The sequence below is a fragment of the Mauremys reevesii genome, linkage group 1 (assembly GCF_016161935.1).
Source record: "Mauremys reevesii isolate NIE-2019 linkage group 1, ASM1616193v1, whole genome shotgun sequence".
In the NCBI taxonomy this organism is placed as follows: domain Eukaryota; kingdom Metazoa; phylum Chordata; order Testudines; family Geoemydidae; genus Mauremys; species Mauremys reevesii.
This window is the reverse complement of record NC_052623.1, coordinates 235,367,400-235,389,126: the sequence shown is the minus strand read 5'-3', so window position 1 is coordinate 235,389,126 and position 21,727 is coordinate 235,367,400. Positions and strand designations below refer to the sequence as shown.

The 21,727-nt window shown below is 40.9% G+C and overlaps 1 protein-coding gene and 1 long non-coding RNA gene across 5 annotated transcripts in view; one reads left to right on the top strand and one right to left on the bottom strand.

Moving 5' to 3' along the window:
* The window catches only part of KIAA0930 (KIAA0930 ortholog), a 142,331-nt gene that overhangs the window by 49,347 nt on the left and 71,257 nt on the right, over positions 1–21,727 (bottom strand). For all 3 annotated transcript variants that reach the window (XM_039499226.1, XM_039499216.1, XM_039499234.1), the window contains exon 2: positions 4,633–4,781. In XM_039499226.1, coding sequence (XP_039355160.1) covers positions 4,633–4,781 — 149 coding nt within the window. The remainder of the gene's footprint in view (positions 1–4,632; positions 4,782–21,727) is intronic.
* On the top strand, positions 70–4,803 carry LOC120381139. Of its 2 annotated transcripts, none has more exons than XR_005587950.1 (3): positions 70–175; positions 342–495; positions 4,667–4,803. It is a non-coding gene; the product is annotated as an uncharacterized LOC120381139 (long non-coding RNA). The 2 variants fall into 2 exon arrangements; XR_005587952.1 differs by having other exon boundaries at positions 76–150.

Below are 21,727 nucleotides of genomic sequence, written 5' to 3'. Positions count from 1 at the left end.
ATGAGTTTTAGATATTCTAATGCTCTCTTCTGTGATGCATTCTGATGTCACAGATAAGAGACAGACTGTCTCAAAGCTATCAAGTAGCAGAATTTTTTATCTTCACTAATTTATAGGATCAATAAAATGTCAGCAAAATAAAGCATCAAGGTAAATGCAGGAGGAGTTTTTGCAGGTAACTTACGTACACTGGAAAGCAAAATCACCATGTTTTCTAAGGCTTTGAAATTCCTTTAAGAAAGTCATAGTAAAACTCTGGCAATGCAAACAATCTCTCTCTTTTCATTTTCAGGTTTTACAATGAGAGTGATTTTGTCTAACTTAATATTCTCCTCTTCCAGGAATGCCGGCAGCTCCTACTCACAGTTATGACTACAACACAACTTGAAGACTCAGCAAAATATTAAGCATTTAGGCAGCACAGCTGTCTGTGAATGGATTCACACGCACAGTGACCGTAATCCCTTCCCACATTCTAACTATGCAGAACGGTTGGTGAGTTATTGGGCAGGCGGAAATGCAGAATCTTGCTACTTGTTTCTGTGACTGTGATTTTCAGCCAGTTCTTTGGAACTGTCAGAAGTTACAACTTACACTAGATTCTTCGCCCTACAGCCCCATAGATTGCTAAAAAAACAAACCACCATTGGTCAGTAAGATGAAATATTTAAAAATGAGTTTAAATTAACAATATGAAACAAAGAAATTGCCATCTCTGTTAGATGACATCTCGGCTCATACTGTCAGACCATACAGTCTGGCAGATGGTGGGTGAAATTTTCCACAGTGAACAAGGGATTTAGACACACAACTCTTGTGAATTTCATTGGAAATTCATGTGCCTAAACCCCTTTGGCTTTAAAAATCTCAACCAACCTGTCTCCCACAACAGCCAATACTTGGTACTTGAAAGGGAGATAGTACAAAGATAGCACTCAAATTCTGGAGGCCCATTAGTTTATAATCCATGGGCTACATTTCTCTCTATTTCTGAAGATGGAGCACCAACACTGGTAACTTTTATGCTTTCAGGAAGATTAGCTGTTTGGGCAACTAAATTACATCTAATTGGCAGTGACTCCAACACCATTTATTTATTCAAATTTACGCCAACCAAGAGAGCACCCACCTCCAGGTCTGGGTACCCTTGACAAGCTCAATACATACAATAAAAGTATTAGTCCAGGGGTCGGCAACCTTTCAGAAGTGGTGTGCTGAGTCTTCAGTTAGTCACTCTAATTTAAGGTTTTGCATGCCAGTAATACATTTTAACGTTTTTAGAAGGTCTCTTTCTATAAGTCTATAATATATAACTAAACTATTGTTAAGGTTTTTTAAATGTTTAAGAAGCTTCATTTAAAATAAAATTAAAATGCAGAGCCCCCCCCGGACCGGTGGCCAGGACCCGAGCAGTGTGAGTGCCACTGAAAATCAGCTTGCGTGCCGCCTTCGGCACCCGTGCCATAGGTTGGCTTACCCCTGTATTAGTCCTTCTCAGTCCTACCAGAGATGTGGTGTACATTCCACATGGCAAAGAAGAATTCAAAGGCAAATGGGTTAATACAATCTGGCACTGATGACATACTGCCACTTCAGGTTTTACTTTGGTCTCTTCCTTGGTGAGTTGCCAAGAAAGCCATGCTACGATTTCCCTTAATACCCTGAGATCACAATTTCCCTACTGTCTTATATAGAAAAATCAGAGCTGTCTGTAAATGTATCAAAATGTAATTCTTTAAAAATGTCTATTGCAGGGAGCAGTGGTAGAGAGATTGTACCGTTAACGTAAGCCATTATACTTCTTAAACCAAGGGCATGATTCCATTTATACTAAGGCCTCTTTACATCACTCCTGCAGTAAAAAAGGGGTTTTAATGTAAATGAGGATCACGACTTAAATTTTCACTATATTATACCGGCTGGTGTAGGACGGAGTGTGAAGTGAGGGTTTTGTTTTTTTTCTTTCTGATCTTGACATAATGGAGTATGAACAACTGAGAGTCAGAGGGTTCCCCCTTAAACCCCTAACACTCTGTTAAATATGAAAAAAGGTTTGTTCTAAGTTACCCTGATTTCTCTGGTCATGATAGATGGGTCCTGTGATTTTAGCTACAGAGATTCTGAAGACTAAAGGCTTAGAAACTTGATACGATGCACTCTTGCCATAAATAAAAAAGAAAAGCTGTTACTTAAGAGTCTAATTCTCTTTCCTGGCATAGAATCATAGAATTGTAGGACTGGAAGGGTCCTCAAGAGGTCATCTAGTCTAGTCCCCTGCACTCATGGCAGGACTAAGTATGATCTAGACCATCCCTGACAGGTGTTTGTCTAACCTGCTCTTAAAAATCTCCAATGACAGAGATTCCACAACCTCCCTAGGCAATCAACATCCTAGATTGAACACCATGAGTAAGTCCCCAGGATTAGAGAAATAAATTCTGTCCTGACATGGGCCCTAACAAGAACTTATTGTGTAGATATAGATATAGATACACAGACACAGACACAGACACACGGTAAAAAAAGAGTGGAATGGGCCTGTTTTCAAGAGTCAATTGGAAGTGGGCAGATTTAAAAGGTAGTTTAAAATGTGATTGACGTTGAAATCCCAATCTTTTGTCTAGTTCTCCCTCGCCTTTACATATCCAAATAAATAAGAGGCACTTTTACAGTCCCAGCGATGGCAATCAGGGACTGCAGACAGTTGTCTTTCACAAGATAGTTGACAAAGCTGCAAAGTCAAACTAAAACCAGACCAACCATAAATCAAGATTTAAAAGTAACAGATTAATGTTTCACTTCACAAGACAGGCTCAATAACCCCAAATAAGAAGCAGTTGAAACTGCCAAGCAACGCAAACCCTCATTTCAAACAGGAGCCTACAGGACAATTTTGAAAAGAACTCGTAAAATATGTGAGCCCACAAGACCTTCTAAAGTACTGCAATATCCTCAAGAGGAAACCGCCTAATTCTCAAAGCTTGACCCAGGCACAGTACTGAAGCATACAATGTGCCCTTTGCTCAGTGTGCCAGGCTGCAGCACACACAAGTTCTTATTTCCCACTTCAACCATTGTGGCAGGCAGTTCACTAAGGCTGAATTTGAGACAAGGACTTCTACTTATGAAAAAGCCTCACAGATCAGAAATATTTATGACTACATTTATGCTTGGGGCTTCATTTAGCCTGATATAAGCAAGGGGTTATTTGATCTCCTAATCCCGATAGGAAAGACGAATAATTTCAAAGCTTTAGGAATCAGAAATTAGCTAAGTGTATATATGTGAATGAAACTGTCCAAGTGGACAAGCATTAAAAGTGATTCTTCTTTCCCAGTGGTAAGAATAAGAGGTCAATAGACCCACATTTTTACCAGGCTAAATGAAGCCACAATCTTGTGTTATGCGGGATAGTAATACAGCTGTGGAATTTCAAGGGGTCAGGCAAGGGTCATTTATTAAAGCATAGCTTTCCTCCAGGAGCTCCAAAGCTCCAAAATACCCTGTTCTAAGTCTTCAGTGAAGACTAGTAGACATCACTTGAATCAGTAACTATTGTTCACTTGAGATGCTGAACTTAGGGTCTCTTTTTTGTCTAGTAGCTCCATTGATTGGCGACACTTAACCCCTCTTCCCCCGATCTTCAAAAATTAGAAAAAAAAAGTCCCAAGATGCCCTCTGGCCAAAATTCTCTCTCTCAACAAATAGGTTTTGATGACTGAGGTTCTGTCTACTAGTTGCTTCTATATCACCTCATCACCCCTTTATACGAGTTCCTAAGGTTGTGCGTAAGTTATTGCCGAGTGTCTAATGGGTGCAATATTGGATTGTCCTGGTACGTATGGATGCATCAAACCAGCACTACTTTGGTGGCTGGCTCTCTCTCCCCTTCTGCAGTAGTTAAGCTTTCATTAAAAATATATATAATGTTTCTGCTCCTTATAGTTGCAAAAAATGAACCTTCTGGATGTGGACCAACACAGTGCTGTTTTCCTGAGTCTGCAGACTGACAGACACAATAGCTCTACCAGAAATGTGAACTGCATTCACTCATCTCATTGGGGTGTTAACACTGAAGCCTACTGATACCATTATTGAAATCCATGTTGTTAACTATGATATTTCACTGCAGACCAATTTCACATTAACTTTTGTTGTGGGCAGAGCTTGATTTTTTCCAAGCCTTAATTTACAATATCCCTGCAGTACTTCAGACAAGTAAGGCACAGCAAAAGGCCAAATTCTGTGCTAAATGGGTAAAAAATGTTTTCCAGGCTACAATATACAGTAGAACATCAGAGTTACAAACACCTTGGGAATGGAGGTTGTTCGTAACTCTGAAACGTTTGCAATTTTGAACAAAACGTTATGGTTGTTCTTTCAAAAGTTTACTACTGAACATTAAGTTAATACAGCCTTTGAAACTGTACTATGCAGAAAAAAAATGCTGCTTTCCCTTTATTTATTTTTAGTAGTTTACATTTAATGCAGTACTGTACAGTATTTGCTTTTTTTCTTCTTCCTTTGTCTCTGCTGCTGCCTGACTGCACACTTCCAGTTCCAAATGAGCTGTGTGGTTGACAAGTCTGTTCGTAACTCTGGTGTTCATAACTCTGAGTTCTGTTCACTCACCTTCTTTCCCTCTGTGCTATCACCACTAACATAGGATAGCTTTCGGCGGACATAGAAGAGCATATCATCCTGCCGGGGGGCCAATTTCTCCATGAAATAAGTAGAAAACATCCAAGTCCAGAACACAATGCGATCATCTTTGAAACAACCTAAGGGGAATAAAACAGGAGAATTAAGAACTGTAGAAGACATCCTGTCACATTTGATTTTACTTAATACAATAGACAGCATGACTTTGAGTGTTGTGGGACCAAACATGATCCTACTGAAGGATTAGTTGTATGGCTTAAGGTAACATGTTTAACTCTTGCGTGACATACACGCTAGACAATATGTTTATGGCCAGGTGCTTAGCTGGTGTAAGTTGGCACAGCTCTGATGACAATACAGATAGACAACACTTCACACCAGCTGAGGATCTGGCCCTTAAAGTTTTTCTCTATTTTTACCGGCTGCTCTGGTGGTGTCATTGGAAAAGACAGGGCCAATGCACCAATCTAGAAGACATTAGAGAAGCACAGAAGGGAGTTAATTTCAAATGCGGCTAACACCACCATTTGCCAGAGTTTATTACTTAAATCTGCCAGCTTGCAATAGCCTTACCGTATGTTGGCAGGGGAGTGTGGTAAGCACTGTAGAAAGTGAATTATTTAATTATCTTTCCTTAGCCAATTCGTATTAATGATCCCATACCTTGAAGGCAAGATATAAAACTGACCAACCCTTCCCCCAAAATACCCAACCGACCAAAGAGCTTAGAAGGTTTTCATATCAAACCAAGAAGTCTAATTAAGTTACATGGGGAATCAATTTTTCCTTGAGTGGGGATAAGGAGGGTGGGAGATGAAGGGCAGCAAAGTCCTCTTAAATGCAGAAACAAGAACTGCTAATGACACCAGACTTTGAAGTCTCTTGTTCCTGCTAGTTCTGATGCCACAGAAGTGCTGGAGAAGGAGTCGGCTGGAGGAAAGCAGCAGCATGAGACTCAGTCTCTCAGATCTCACTGGGAGAAGGAGTCACAGCAGAAGCTGACTTACACTTTTGTGAAGCTATTTACATAGTTAAATACAATAAAAGGGCAAAGATACTGCAAGGAGCCCCTTTGCAGCCCCACAGGAGCCAGTTGCTATTGGAGTCCTTGCCTAGCCAGATCTTGGAGCACAGAGAGGGAAACAGATGCTGCATCCTCTCCTATGGTGGCTGGTAGTGAGGCACCTGTGCTTCTCCAGCACTCCTTGGAGCTACCAGAGAACCTAGTGGGTGAGTGAATTGTGGTTCTCTACCACTTCCATCGGCCCTCAAAAGGTGGCACCCCGTTAATGTGCCACAGTCCAGCTTCTTAACTGCTTTGCGGTCCTCTGGACTGTAAGACGCTCTATCAAGTGTTGTTACTGGTTCATAGCAAAGAAACAAAAATACCTGAAGTGGATACTACAGTTACTTTTAATGAATAGAAACAACCACCTCTTTGTAGATTTGTATCCCACAGCTATCTTTCAATGTAGCACATTTGCCTAATAGCAGTATACTGCAGATATGGAATACACAACCATTTCTGTAGAGAAGCACAAAACAATTTTAAGGGGAGGGATGGCTCAGTGGTTTGAGCATTGGCCTGCTAAGCTCAGGCTTGTGAGTTCAATCCTTGAGGGGGCCATTGAGGGAATTGGGGTAAAAATCCATCTGGGGCTTGGTCCTGCTTTGAGCAGGGGGTTGGACTAAGTGACCTCCTGAAGTCCCTTTCAACCCTGATTTTGGGAGGGGGACAGGGATAGCTCAGTGATTTGAGCATTGGCCTGCTAAACCCAGGGCTGTGAGTTCAATCCTTGAGGGGGCCATTTAGGGAATTGGGGTAAAAATCCATCTGGGGATTGGCCCTGCTTTGAGCAGGGGGTTGGACTAAGTGACCTCCTGAAGTCCCTTTCAACCCTGATTTTGGGAGGGGGACAGGGATAGCTCAGTGATTTGAGCATTGGCCTGCTAAACCCAGGGCTGTGAGTTCAATCCTTGAGGGGGCCATTTAGGGAATTGGGGTAAAAATCCATCTGGAGATTGGCCCTGCTTTGAGCAGGGGGTTGGACTAGATGACCTCCTGAGGTCCCTTCCAACTCTGATATTCTATGATAATCTTATTCAGTGAGACATGACACTTACTTATGGGGATATCTGAATTAAGCTTTGAGGCAGTTTTTAGTCAATTGCAAAGAAAGGAGCCATCTCCCATAACAACAAAAATTATTTTTCTTGAACTCTGGTCACCATCTTCAGGCCCTCCTAAGGGACCAGTCAGTCTTTTAATCCACAAATGTTTTTCAGCTCATTTTCCTACCTCATTATATGTGCATTTAATATTTAGAGGTGAGACCTTTCTTCCCATTCTTAATTAATGTAGCAGGCAAGGAGATTAGACTTTAAAAACTTTAACCAGAGAAATAGCTGATCGGCAAGACCTTAGATTTCATTTCCAACTAAGTCCAAGAGCAACAGTTCAAACAAAATGAAATTTCACTGCAAGACCATGCAGAGAATACATTAAACATCATCAATAATTAAGCCACAGCATTTGTAGGAAGTATCTACTGTGTATTAAATGTGATAACAATCATTAATAAAAAGGCTGAGACAGACACAAAGCAGCCAGGATAGTGAAAAAGTTTTCAGTAATTTGGCACATTCTCAGCCTTGCTGCAATTGCTTTACTTATTGAGTGATTGTATTGAAGTCACCCTAACTACTCAAGGGTGCACAGCAACAACAGTTGGCCTTGTGTAAAGTTTGTGAGACATTTAATAACAAGCAGTAATACATTACACTTCATATTTAGCAGAGAACAGAAAACAGTACAGGCACACATCATGACCCACTAAATGTCCCACAGGAATCTGGGCTTGTTAAGTCTCCTGGCTTTTGAGTGCTTGATTTCAGAGTCTTAACACTGAATTAAATATTAAGGGGCTTTGTATTTAATTTCTCTGATGTTTTACAGAAATAAGTGAGGATAAGGAAAAATGGAGGTGTCATGTACAGGCAGCTTAAAAAAAAGTTCTAATGTTCATCACTTGGAAAAAACTTCCTTCAAACTTCGTTTTCCTTCCTCAATTAAGTCTATATAACAAGGCAATTTATACAACTATAAAATGTCAGTCTGAACTTGTCACTTAGAAAACCCAAAGCCAACTGATTTAAACTGAACTTTACAAATTTATTCGAGTAATTTATACGCAACTAAAAATTGGTGGCCAGGAGGGTTTTGAATGGAAATTGGGACTTGGTATACACTGATATCACGGTGATGGGCTTAGTACAAGAACCTAAAATGGAATAGAATGGGTTTTTAATTAACTGGCTGTATGTACATGTCTCCCTTTGACCTTTACTGGATGGATGAAGAGATGTTCAACTCATATTCACATGTGTCAGAGGCCCAAAGCTGCTGTGAGCTGAGGAGAGTTTTCCTTCAACTCAAGCTATAGGAATCTCTGCTTTTGGCGCAGGCAGTTCCAGATGCTTTCTTAGAGTGCCTTTTATACAGGTCAATAAATACATGCAAACAGATGTAGGTATCTAGGTAAGTGGTCTAACTAACTAAATACACAGTGTGTTCTGGTGTGGTGTAACTCTACACAATGTTGTACTTAAGTCATCCTTGCAATATTGTTCTATCCAGTTCAGGAACCATCTTTTTGGATCACAATTCAATCTCTGTTGCAGCTGTGAAATTCTGAGCCGACAACATCCAGTACTATGTGTCATGCATGTGTTACTGTAATATATAACTATTAATATATTGTACCAGAATGATGTCGAAGTAGTTATTGCAATGCACTAGTATAAATGGGAGAGGTGCAGAAAACAGACCAGGTCTGGGGATTTGCACCAGGAACTCGTTAGGGTAGAATATTTACAGAGACAGGACAAGAGAGGAAGGGAGATGAGCTTGACTTATTAAATTGATCATCCCTAACAAGAGAGGAAAATGTCAGCTTCCTTTCGTGCAGTAATGCTGCTGCAATGAAACTGGTTATCCACAGAGCCACAATGGAACTTCTCAGGAAAAACTGGTGACCCAGAAACAAGGACGTGAGGCGGTGACTTTACAACTCCATCTGAGATTTAGGGCAGAGTCTCTGTCCTGGCTGAGCTGTGCTCAAAGTGGGAATGGGAGGGAGTGGGATGAAGGAATGGGAGCAGAAGTGTCTTCTCAGAGCTGTCCTGGCTCCAGTGTAATTAAGAGCAGCCTCAGGGCTGTTCTAACTTCTCTTTGGCTGCAATGACCACTAGAAGGATTGTGGCAGCCAAAAATAGCTGGAATGCAACAGAATTACAATGTCACCCCCCCATGTCAGGGGCAAGAGGAAGACTGGAGCAGAGAATTGGACTTTAAAATCTACTACAAATGCAGTGGAATTAATTGTGGGGGAGAACTCATTGCTCTTAATCATTGACTTCTCTCCTTTTAAATTTTAATTTCATATCAGAAAATAACATACCCTTTCAAGTTCATCTGCAGCTCATTAGCTCTCCAATTTATTCAACAAAAACAAAAGCAGCCTATAGGGCAACTATTATTTTAGAAATCCACAGCTGATCGTTAAAACCTTGGCAAAGTTGGGGGCCTTCCATTTAGCTGCACAAAATTGCTTTTTAAATATTGTTTTGGGTAGTTCATGCTTTTGAAAGGTTTCAAGCCCGGGAGACAGAAATCCTCTGTTAAATACAGAGAATAGAGACAGCGCAGGCCTTGACTGGTCATCATCCTACCAAAGTGCCACAACCTGCCCTGTAGGGGCCATCTCTAGGGGGTCAAGAAAGTGGTTCTCTCTCCAAGCCATAGACTAATCCTGCAAGGTGCTGAGCAACTGGAGTAAAAGTCACTCTGCTCCTAGGAGGATCAGGCACTTAATCCTTGGCACCTCTGCTAACAAGTTCACCTTGATATTGATATTGCTTTTGTGATGTAGACAAATCCGGTGGGAAGGACTGAGATCTAACTCATTTCTCACAACCATGAGATGGTAATAGATTTCTATCATTCGTGTCTTTGGCTGGACTTTCATCAGACTTACAGAATAAAAAGGCTGTATAAATACCATCGCCAAGCTGGAAGAGAGTTAATGAAAGACTTGCTAATTCTAAAAGCACTGGAGACTTTGAAAAAGGTATTATGGAGCTATTGCTTCTCCAACTAAAATCTATGGCAAAACTCTCACTTTAACAGGAGCAGAATTGGGTCCTTTATTACAATGGAATTAGATGAGGGATTCAAGAGAACCAGTTCCACGCACAGTACAGAACACAGCATGAGAGAGCTTAGTGAGAGCACTCTGCCCACTAACAGATTTTGCTTCTAAAGGAACAAAATGGAATTAGGAATTCAGATTATAAATCTCAATATATCAAAAGTTAATTATATGATTATGAGACCTTTGTAATGAATACATCCTAATTACAACAATTCATTGCAATGATTCATTTGTATGGATTTTACTCTCATTAGTGTCGAGATTTATGTCAGCTGGTATGCAGTCAATGTATCCTTTTACCTATATTAGATTTTATATCAAGTATTCATTTGAGGGAACTGGCTCCAGATCCATATAACAGGTCAGGAATTGTTTATAATTAATGCTTTCAAAAAGCAAAAATTGTGGCCTAAAAAGAAATGTCAGAATTTATTTTTTATTGTTTTTGCTTCAAAGGAAAACTTTTTTTTAAAGTGACTTCATATTTGGTGGATAAGTACTCTTTTGGCAGTTATCACTTATACTGTAGAGAAGAAAAATAATCTCACTCTGATCTGGTGGTTTGAGCAAGGGACGGGGAGTCAGGTCTCCCGGGCTTCATCCCCAATTCTGCCGTGAGTTACTATAAACCGTGGGACATCAGACAAGTCATTTAACCAATCTGTGCCTCAGTTTCATCATCTGTAAAATGGGTTTAGTAGTATGATCTTACTGAGGTGTTTGAAGGTTAATTAAATTGTTTGTGAAGCGCTTCAAGATTTTATGATTAAAAGCAGTCAAGACATGTAGGTGATTTTTATTACACTTCACTTTGGTTTTGAGTTAGCAAAATACTCTGCATGTGATAAACTGCTCCTTTAGCCATATATTCTCAAAATATTCAGATTTAACATAAAAAACCTACCCTAGACATTCTTGGTATTAAAAAGGTATAACTGGCACAAAACCAGAATGGCACATTTGTCCCAACCGCATATCAAACATCAGCTAGTCAGCATATTAGAAATCAAAAGCACCCAGGCTTTCCTCCAAAAAGCTCACCCCAATCACTTCCGCGATCCCAAAAAGACAGACTTTGCAACAAGCCCAGAAGATCAAGAGAATCGGGATATTTTAGACCATGTGGGAAATCACCAAAATGAGAGGCCCTCATAGAGGACATCTTACCAACAGCTTCTTCTCTGATATTTCAAGGGGCGTGGACATGAACACCTCTACCAATCCTAACCACGATAATACAGCCTGGGAAGAGAAGTGCCCGCTCAGGCAGGAAGGTCCAAGCCACTTCAAAAAAAAGTTATACTTTCACCAGAAATATCTCAACCTTCTTCTGGTAGAAATTTTGGCAGAAAAGAAAGAAGGAAAGCCCAGTGACTAGCCTGGAATATGCAAGACCCATGTTCAATTCCTTCCTCTGCCAAAGATTACTTGTGTTACCTTGGGCATATCACTTAGTCTTCAGTGCCTCCATTGCCCATCTGTAAAATGGGAATACCACCATTGCCTTACCTCACGTGTGTGTTGCAAGGATAAACACATTAAAGATCACGGGGTGTTTAAATGGTACAGTAATGAGTGCCATATAAGTATCAAAGACAGATAGACCAATTTTCTTTGAAAATGAACAAAATCCATGGGCTCATCCAAGTGTAAAAATATATACCTTTCACGTTTTAAAAGTATAATGTAAGATTATGTAGATTTGGAATTTGAAAAGAGTTCCACTCTGCAAATTATATATATGTGTGGCCCCTGTGATAACGAGCACCATCAACACTATCTAGAGTAGATGTTGCTGGAATTCAGCACTGTGACATCAAAGGAGAGAGAGACTGAAATAACAAGCAAATATTGCACTAAAGAGAGTGAGCATTAATTTTTTCCCTTGTTGCTCTGGATTTTTCTTCTATCTAATCATACCAAAGAAATGAAAGAAATACTGAACTTATTACAGGGGCCACCAATACTGAGAGAGAAAGATACTGAATAAATGATCAGAACATGAGATGGGTTTTCCTGTGCTGCAGATCCTGACTCCAGTATTCGACTTTTCATGGATGTTCCACTGACGTAAACGGAAGATCCGTACAGGAAGGGAAAACAGAATATTATTAAAAGATATGAGTGGATAACTTTACTTAAATTAGACCAAGTGTTTTTCAACCAGTTGGTCACGTTGGTCAATTAGAGGGGTCATGAGGCACTGAAAATTTTATTACAATCTAAAGCAAAGAAAATCTCGCTCCCCCGCTCTCCTCACACCTTTACCCTTCAAGGTCAAGTATTTCCTGTCAAAATAAGCCTATATAACTGATCATTGATACTTTTTTTTTTAAACTCTTACTTTTACAGCAAATGGAAAGGGGTCCCAAAACATTTTGATTTCAAATAAGGGTCGCCAACATGAAAGGGTTAAAACACACTGAGTTAGGGTAAGCAATTAACTCTGCAGCAGTTGCACCATGTACACCAGCTTGCCAATAGATGTAACTGATTTTCCTGTATTTGTCACCTTTCTAAACATGACTCCATTTTTACAGCTGTCTGAATTCAATATATTCTCTCTAGAATCAATTTGCAGTTTTCAGTACACACCTTAAATGTAATCGCTCAGGTATTGCTAGATAACTGACCCTTTTGATTTGAAATAGCATGTGAGCCCGTGGCCCATTATCGCTGTGGCCATTTAGATCAACTACAAGTGGTGTCCTTCGTGTGGAAAGGGAAAGGGGAAGGATATGTGCATCATTTAGTTCCAGAATAGATAACCTCTGCTGCTAAGCACTGTGAATACTGCTGTGATCTAACATTTCCAAACAAGACTACGGCTTCTAAGGTCTCATCTACACAATGGGGTAATCAGGGCCAGCTCCAGCGTTTTTGCCGCCTCAAGCAGCCCCCTCCCCCCCGCAAAAAAAGGGCCGCGCTCGGTGGCAGCTCTACCGCCACTGCTTCATTCTTAAGGCAGGTCCTTCCCTCTGAGAGGGACTGCGGGACCCACCGCTGAATTTCCGCCGAAGAGCCGGATGTGCCGCCCCTTTCTGTTGGCTGCCCCAAGCACCTGCTTGCTGCGCTGATGTCTGGAGCTGGCCCTGGGGGTAATGCACTATGAGGGATGCGGGGAGTGATTACTAGAGCACACTAATGTACTGTGCATTAATTGGTCCACGTAGACACCAAAGATTCCCTAGTGTGCTTTAACATGGTACTGTTTATATGTTAAAGTGCACTAGGGAACCTTTGGTGCACACCAGCAGGGTCTACATGAACCCATTAATGCCCAGTACATTAGTGCACTTTAAAAGTCAGACTACAGTAGAGTGCATTACCCCACCATGTAGAAAAACCCTAAGAAACTTCTTCAGGTGATCACTTCAGAGTAATACTATTAAAATTTAAAAGTGACATCAAAATCAGTGACGAAAAAAGCTTCAGTTGTGCAGAACTAAATGGTATATGAAAGGAAACCAAATCCTGGAAACAAGCACCCTTCCGTATGCCCATTGCTAATTTCCCTCCTATGTAACACAACTCCAGGTGAAGTTTGTTCACCTTTATAACAATCACACCCATCTTTTGTATTTGTAAGTCTCCTAACACCAATCATATCCCTACTCACTGATCTCCCAAAATAATGGTATTGATATTGCTTAAAAGAAAAAAACATGAAAACTCAAGATTCAGCTGAGACCACTCATGTCAAGACCACTGAACAGCCACCACATGGAGCCAACTTTTGGTTATTGTCACCGACCTGCACTAGATTTGTACCAGACATCTAGGTAGTGAAGCACCATTTTTAAAGTGTGTAAAAACCAGCGACTCCGCACACACAGTTTATCTTCATTTCTGCATGCCAACGCTACCTAACTCTCCCGCTCCCCCGATACAAGATGGCTTATCTATGCTGCAGTATTATTAAGATCATAAACAAGTTTCCTTTTCTAGAGAAAAAGACAACATAATCCATGTACATGAAATTGGACAAAAAAAACATTTGTAAAGCATTGCAAAACTGTGTGATGTTCAGAGCAAGTGAAGATTTCCACAGACTAGAGAAAGCAATAGAGGGGATTTTTGTGACACATTAGTTCACTCTCAACAGAGTGCCCAACCTTTAATGAACAGTAAAAAGTACCTTACTGAAACAGTGATTCACTGGAATCAATGAGATAGAACAAAATTTACATCCCATCCATCTGCCATTTAATTACAAAACTCCTTCTGGATCAATATTAATGTTGAAAATCTCTCTCGCTGTGGGGATTTGGCAGGAAGGTGGTCCAGAGGTACCGAACGTAGAAAGTGAGGAGGGGAGTGTCCTTTTTTCATGGATATGCAGAACCCTGTTAGTGCTCCTTCGACTAACAGGAGAGCATCAGGATTACAATTTCAAAGCAAAGAAAAACAAACAAACAATCTGAAAAGGGTGAGACACTATAAGCTATGATTGACAACAATTAATTTTTCATTAAAATGAATAAGTTATGGGTTGTGGTTTGCTTTGGTTTTTGTTAAAATTGATTTAGTTTTTACCATGATGTTGAAGGAATTCTATCAACAACATGTCTGTTTCTAGAAAGCATCTAAGAAATGGTCAATGGGTGAAACTTCAGGGCCTGATCCTACATCCATTAGAGTCAATAGCTAACCTCCAGAGATGGGACTGGACCCTGGGTAATGCTGCTGATTATCAGCGTGAGCATGAGGGAGCTCAGCATATCTTGCAGGGTCATTCCCTTGGCGTATCTTTGTACCTATAAAATCAGTAGGGCCCTACCAAATTCATGGTCCATTTTGGTCAATTTCATGGTCATGGGATTTTAAAAATCTTAAATTTCACAGTTTCAGACATTTAAATCTGAAATTTCACAGTGTTGTAATCAGAGAGGTCGTGACCCAAAAGGGAGCTGTGGGGAGGTCACAAGGCTATTGTAGGGGGAATTGAGGTATTGCCACCCTTACTTCTGCGTTGCTGTGGGCAGCGGCGCAGCCTTCAGACCTGGGTGGCTGAAGAGTGGCAGCTGTTGGCTGAGGTGACCCCCCCCCAACCCCTTAGGAAAAATGGTGCCCTGGGTGAATTTTTAGCACCCTTTCTGGATGCACAGGGGTTGCGTGGACAGGGGGCAGCTCCCTATATAGCGTCCCTTCCCTCCCCCACCCCCGTATCTGGGGAGTGATGCGGGCAGGAAGTAGCAGGGTGCATGGAGCTTCCTGCAGCCAGGAGAGGTTCCCGGAGGTAGGCCTGACTCGACCCCAGGAGCGGCCCATGCAGGAGAAGCAGCAGTCATGTGTCTCCCCAGCCCGCCAGGATTAGCAGTTGGCGTCCGGTGCATTGTAGGAGCCCCCAGCTCTGACCTTCCTTGGCTCCAAATAAAGTATAAAAATTTACTTGGCTCCAAATAAAGTATAAAAATTTATACTTTATTTGCAGTCTTTGTAAGGTCTCTAATGTAGATATAGCCTAAATCATGAATAATTCTTGATTTCAGTGGTGTTACGTATGGCCAAGATAATGGAGCAGTTGATAAGGCGACTCATGAACGTGCAAGCCTCAAGAGAGATACAGTAATATAGCATGCTAAATATAGGAACATAGGAATTGACAGATTAGACCAGACCCAAGGTCCAGCTAATTCAGTATCCTGTCTCCAAGAGTTGCCAGAACCAGAGGCCTCAGATGAAGGTGTAAGAACCCCACAGTAGGCAGATGAGGGGTAATATGACCCATGAGAATCTCATTTTAATATTTAATTGATGGAGATTGTCTTAACATTCGGAGGCATGTGGTATTTTTTAATACTTTCCCAAGCTCTTCCTTAACATTATCTCTTATAACTGCAGTTAGTCTGGTTATCCATATAATTATCCAGTCCCTCTCTGAATCTTGCTAAGGTCTCAGCCTCAATAAAACAGTATCTTTTTTCCTTTTTCTTTCTTTTTTAAAGATTGTATTTTTATAGTCAATAAAAAGGTAGAGCTACTGCTGCTAAAAGGGTGAAGGAGAGAGGGAAATGTTACACATTTAGAAGTTCCTACATCTCCAGCTTTGGAAAAACATTATTAAACAACAGGAACATTAATATGTTCCTAAAGAACATTTTACTGAGGTAAATCTGAAAACCACCATACTGTCACGGGAGTGGATTAGCAATACCAAATACTGTGCGCCATTTGGATACTTTTACCAGCTGGCAAATTTACAATTTGCAATGGGACTGTTGCAGACCAAAAAACAAAAACACCAGCCAACCAATTTTAGAAAACAGCAAAAATACTCTCAAACCATGTATGTTGGGGATAGCTCTCCGCATGCTGACAAGACCTGTCCAGGCACATAATGACAGCATCTTGTAGCCTTCTCAACACACTCAGTAAAGCACTATATTTACAGACAAGGAGTAAAATTTTCAGAATGCCTAAGTCTCACTGCAAGTCAATGGCATTAGGCTCCTGAATGCCTTAAGTGTCTTTTGAAAATGGGATTCCAACCTTTTTGAAAATGTTATCCAAGATACTTCTCTCACCCCTCCCTCCCCACGCCATAGACTTTATTTCAGAACCCCTGATTAACAGAGATCAAACACCCCTTTTCTCCTCAGGGAATAGGGCTGACCTCATAATGTCAAAATAACTAACTATCTGAAGGACAAAACCTAATATCCATTGATGTTAATATTAGAATTAAAAACTGTCTTTTTTTTCAGGACTCAGTGCACACAAGTTCTTTAACCTTTTTGTTTTGCTGCGATCCCCTGAATTCATAGTTGTGTCATGGTTAATATTACAACTTCCATTGACTCTGGTCAATTTTTCGTAGTGAGGGCCTCATTCTGGTCGGTTTAAGGTCAGATCAATGCCCTTCGGCATTTATGAAGTACACCCATCAATTTAAACAAGGGAAACAGCAGCTCAATAGGAGCGAGAGGAGGCTAGGGACAGGGGGAAACTGTTATTGTTTTAAAGAGTGGGGGAAATCCCACTACAAATCACTCTCTGATATTGTCACTAAAAAGCCCCTGGCCCACTGATGATACACACATTAGTTTAATGCAGGTATTTTTCATTCTAAACAAGAAGTATTTTCTTAAACAGAGTTCATTCTTAATTTCTCTGTTGAACACAATTATTTAAATTGAAAAATTGATGAAAAATAAGAAAATGGATTTTTTTTCATTTTTAATTCCAAGACAAGAATCCAGAAGGAGAATGAATGACTGAATTGTGAGATGGAAAGGTTACTAGAAACATTAACTGAATTCACTGAGCCAAGACACAAACCTTATAGTAAGCGTGATCAGATTTTGCAATCTGCTCTCATAACTGCTACTCAAAGTTCAAACCCTATTCTAGCACCTACATGCATATAAAGTATGGCATTCAGTAAGCAGACACGGTTGTAATAGACAATTATAGTGGTTGAAAAACAATCTATCAAGCAAACAGATTAAATTTGATACACTTTTCCTCTGGCTGCAACAGACACACACGCACGACTTTCATGCACTGTGATTGATCCTGTGTGGAGCCTGGGAGCGATGGCTTGGTACATTAAACGTATACTCTGCAAGGTCAAATCTTTAATATTTTATATTATGATGCCAGGGAAGCGTATTAACCGGCTGTTCAGTCAAAAAATAAAAAGGAATGGTAAATGGCAAGCAGTGAGAAACGAAGGATACAAAACCACGGACAGGGTAGTGTTCAGTTATTCAAATACTTGTGAGAACAATAAAAGCCTGTTTAAAAAAAAAATCTACAGCAAAAGGTAGCAATTAGAATTTTACTCTCAGCTGCAAAGGAAAGACTGAGCCAAACTGCTTTCAGAATGCTCACCACTCACATCTTATCTTCTTGTTAGAACCATCCAAGCAGAAAGAAAGAAATAAGCATACTTGAGAACAAACCCCACAGCACATAAGGTGGTAGGTCTTGTGGGGAAGGCACTGGACTAATGTGCAGGAAATCTGGGTTCAGTTCCTGGCTCTGTCACAGGCTTCTTTAGTGATCTCAAGCAAGGCACTTTATCTGGCTGCGCCTCAGTTCCCAATCTGTAAAAATGGGGGTAACAATATTTCCTTTCTCCCTCTCTTTGGCTGTCTTGTCTATTTAGATTGTAAAATTATCAGAACAGGGATATCCCCTTCTCTTACTAGGTGTTTGTGCAATACAATCACATTGGGGCTCTGATCTCAGCTGTGTCACTGTCATATAGACAAACATTAAAGAATAAAATTTAAAAATAAATAAGTACAAGGAAAGATTTGCTTACTGAACAAAACCAACCACCCAAGGCAGGATACACTAAGACGAAACTCTACAGTCTCATTCTGCTCTTTCGAGCCCAGGGGGGGCCTTGCATTGATGTCAGTGATAAAGCAGCATGCCAGACCAAGGGCTTTGTAACTGCACACGCACGCACACACACACACACTGCCATCAGTTGGTGTGAGATGCTGAGAAGTTCAGGTCCCCATTCATGGCAAAGCAATAATCTGAGAAATGTTGGGTACTTGGGAAATACATGTGAACATTTAAAAGCTCTTATCCTCAGGCTACAAAGGACTGGAGATCCTTCATGGATTTTCTCTAGCTGCCATGCTGGGCCAACAACAAAACTTCACCTAGAGGCACAGGATGGGCGAATATGCCAGTACTCAGATGACATTCACCATTGGGAGTCTACTGTTTGGATTGTATCTGGGAACATGTGAATTCAGAAAGATGTAGAGAGAAAATCTGAGGGCTAAAATGTGAATTGCAATGGCAGCCTCAATACCACAAGGCAGACGGAGGAGAAAGTATATTTTTAAAAAGTTATTACAGGTGTAGTTGCAAAATGGCTCAGTCACAGATCACACGACTAATGACCAAGTTCAGATGATGTCCTAATTGGTGGTGTAAGTAACACAGTAATAAGTGGGTATAATTTACCCTCAATGGAGAGCAGTAAGGTAGGACTGTTATACAGGTAAGTGACAAAAAGAAAGGGGAAGCTGCTTCATTGTACACCTTCTTACACTCTCCTTTTGTTGGCTTTCTTGTAAATTGTACCCATTTACCTTCAACATACACCAATGTGCAATTTACTCCACCATTTATAGGTCACCTCTGGATCTGACCCCAAGAGTGTCATGGCATGCTCTTGTGAGATTTAAATATATCTCAAACCTCTATGCTGTTTTGTCACCAGCACTTGGAGCTGATAGTATCAGGAAAACAATTTAGAAATATGTAGCCAAATAGGACCAAGATTCAGGATATTTGGGAAATTAAGTATGAAAAAAAGATCAAAAAAAAGATCTGAATACTACAGAAAGTAGGCAAAATGCACAAGCCCCCTCCCGTGGTCCTTTGAACTAGGATAGAACTGTCATGGATTTCAATGGAATAGAGGACAGTATAAAAGAAAACTCACCCTTCCCTACTCCAGACACCCATCCCTTATTGTTTTTGGTGAGGCAGTTAACTGAATTAGCACATCGTTTGATTACAGAATATATTTGAGTGGACAGTGCTAAATAAGTCTAATGGGATGTGTGCATGCATAGTGATTGGAGCAGGAGGAGGAGGAGAAGAGGTAGATGGTAAGAGTGCATCTTATAAATTGGCTGCCTGTTAGCTACAGAGCAGAGGAGGCTAAAAGGTACAACAGTGATCTGAACCTATTCCAAATCTTGTGCTTCAGAGGTTGAAAGCCAGCATTTCAAATCTACTCTTGCATCCACAATCTTGTTTGGCAGAGTTCTAGCTGACATCTCAGTACCTTTGGCATATTTATTTCCTCCCATAGTCAAGCTGAGCGTCCTTTGCATTACATCAGCTGTCAAACTGTCTTGAAGTTTGACACATGTCAAAGAGTCACATGTCACTTCCCCGTCACTCTTGTTGTACTGTCTAAGTAATGAAAGCACTTGTCAGAAACCTTATGGCAAGTTGACATACATGAAGGAAAATACCTTTATGCCAAATAGCCCTGCCTAGACAGGCCTTCCTTCTTGATGGGGCAAAACGCTTAGTAAGTTTCCAGGAAATAAAAAAAGGATTAAACATTTATATGGAGAAGGATAATGTCTGTAGAACTCTACCCAGCACAGAAACTAGTCTAAATCCTGATGTTTCAGGGTTACGATAATAAGCTGCAATCAGGGAGAAATTTCCCCAAACAGTACTGGAAAATTGGTTGCATTTTTTGGCTGGTAGTGGTAATGAAGGAGATGGAGGAGAAATTAGCCTTTCCTCTAAAAAGATCAGTTATTGGCTACTGGTGGAGAGAACATACTCCAGTTGGACCCTGAGGTTTTTTTGCTGTTGTAATTATGTTCAGATCCATAACACAATAGCACAAGAGGCTGGGGGCAAAGGGCACAAAGCAATAATTATTTTTAACAAGGCCAAACTTACGCAAAATCTTACAGTTGGCACTTTTCTTTTTGTATTTATTCCAAGAATATGTTCTTGGCTGGACTGAGACCACAACACACACACACACACACACACACACACTCTCTCTCTCTCTCTCTCTCTCTCTCTCACATCAGCCCAGCAAATGAGGGTGCTGAGACAGAGACCTCACAAAAGTCTTGGCCTTCACATAAACCCAGCAAACTAGAGGAGCAAAGCTATTAACCTCACAAGACTTCACATCAGCCCAGCAAGCTAGAGATTGCACAATCAGAGGCCTGTAGCTTAACATCAGCCCAGAAAATGAAAGGGGTTGAGCTAATAACTTCGCAAATGTGCATGACTTCTTATCATCCCAGCAAAGCTATATGCAGCGCATGAGACTGCAAGGAAACCTGTACCTTATCATCCCTGCAGGACAGAGTTCCTGGATCAGTGACTTCACTGCAGTTTACCCCTTGACATCACAGCAGCAAGCTAAAGATGAACCAGGAGCCTCCCAAAAGTCTGTGCCTTGACATCAGCCCAGAGTTGCTGAGCGGTTGTTATACAAGAGGGGAACATGGGAGAGTGCTGCTCCCTCTCCAATGCTGAAAGCTTCCTCTCCTGAGTTTGAGGGAAACCAGCTCTCTCTCCTGCTGCTTGTCATTGGCCAGTGAGATTAAAACCCTCATAGTGAGAGGATAGGGAGCAATAGGCAGAACTGTTGATGAAGCATTCATGGAATACTCAGCATTCCTACCAGCAGGAGGAACATCGCTGGTGCCTGAACAGAGAATAAGAATTGCCCAACCAGGAACTATGCTATCTGCCTCCTTTCTTCTCTCCCACTGCTGGTTTCTTCCTTCCCTTGAAGTTAAGAGGCAGATCCTGTTCCTACAGCTCTTCCCCACCCCCGGGGACTCTTCTATATGCCTTCCTCTAGCCAGAATCCAGGGGAAACAGAGTGGCCATATCAGTTCCCTCTTCCTTCCTAGAAGCCCATAGAGAAGAATACAAGTAGAGGAGGTTGGTGAGAGTACAAGGGATATGTTCCCCTACAATGCTTTTCTGGGTGTAAGCTTGCTCGAGGACACAGACTCCTTCCCGATACATCACTTGTTCCCATTCTCTTCCCTGTTCTATGTCATGCCACACAAGTGATGCAGCATCACATGACATCACACAACCCCTTCCTATTTTGATCTAAGTTAGTCCCACTGGGGATGCCCATCCTTTGCATCATTACTCTCTGCAGTAACTGTCAAATACATGCAGAATGCCAAGATATGTTATGTGCTCAGTTGTGCCTCGGGCCTATATAGTAATTGTAGCAGTGAATGCAAAAAGACAGAAGGATGAAGAAAATTCTATACAAAACAATGATATTATTATCAGCAGCAATTAGTCAATTAACCAAGTTAATGGAGTTCAATGTATCCCCTTTACAGTACAATTTTTGATGCTCT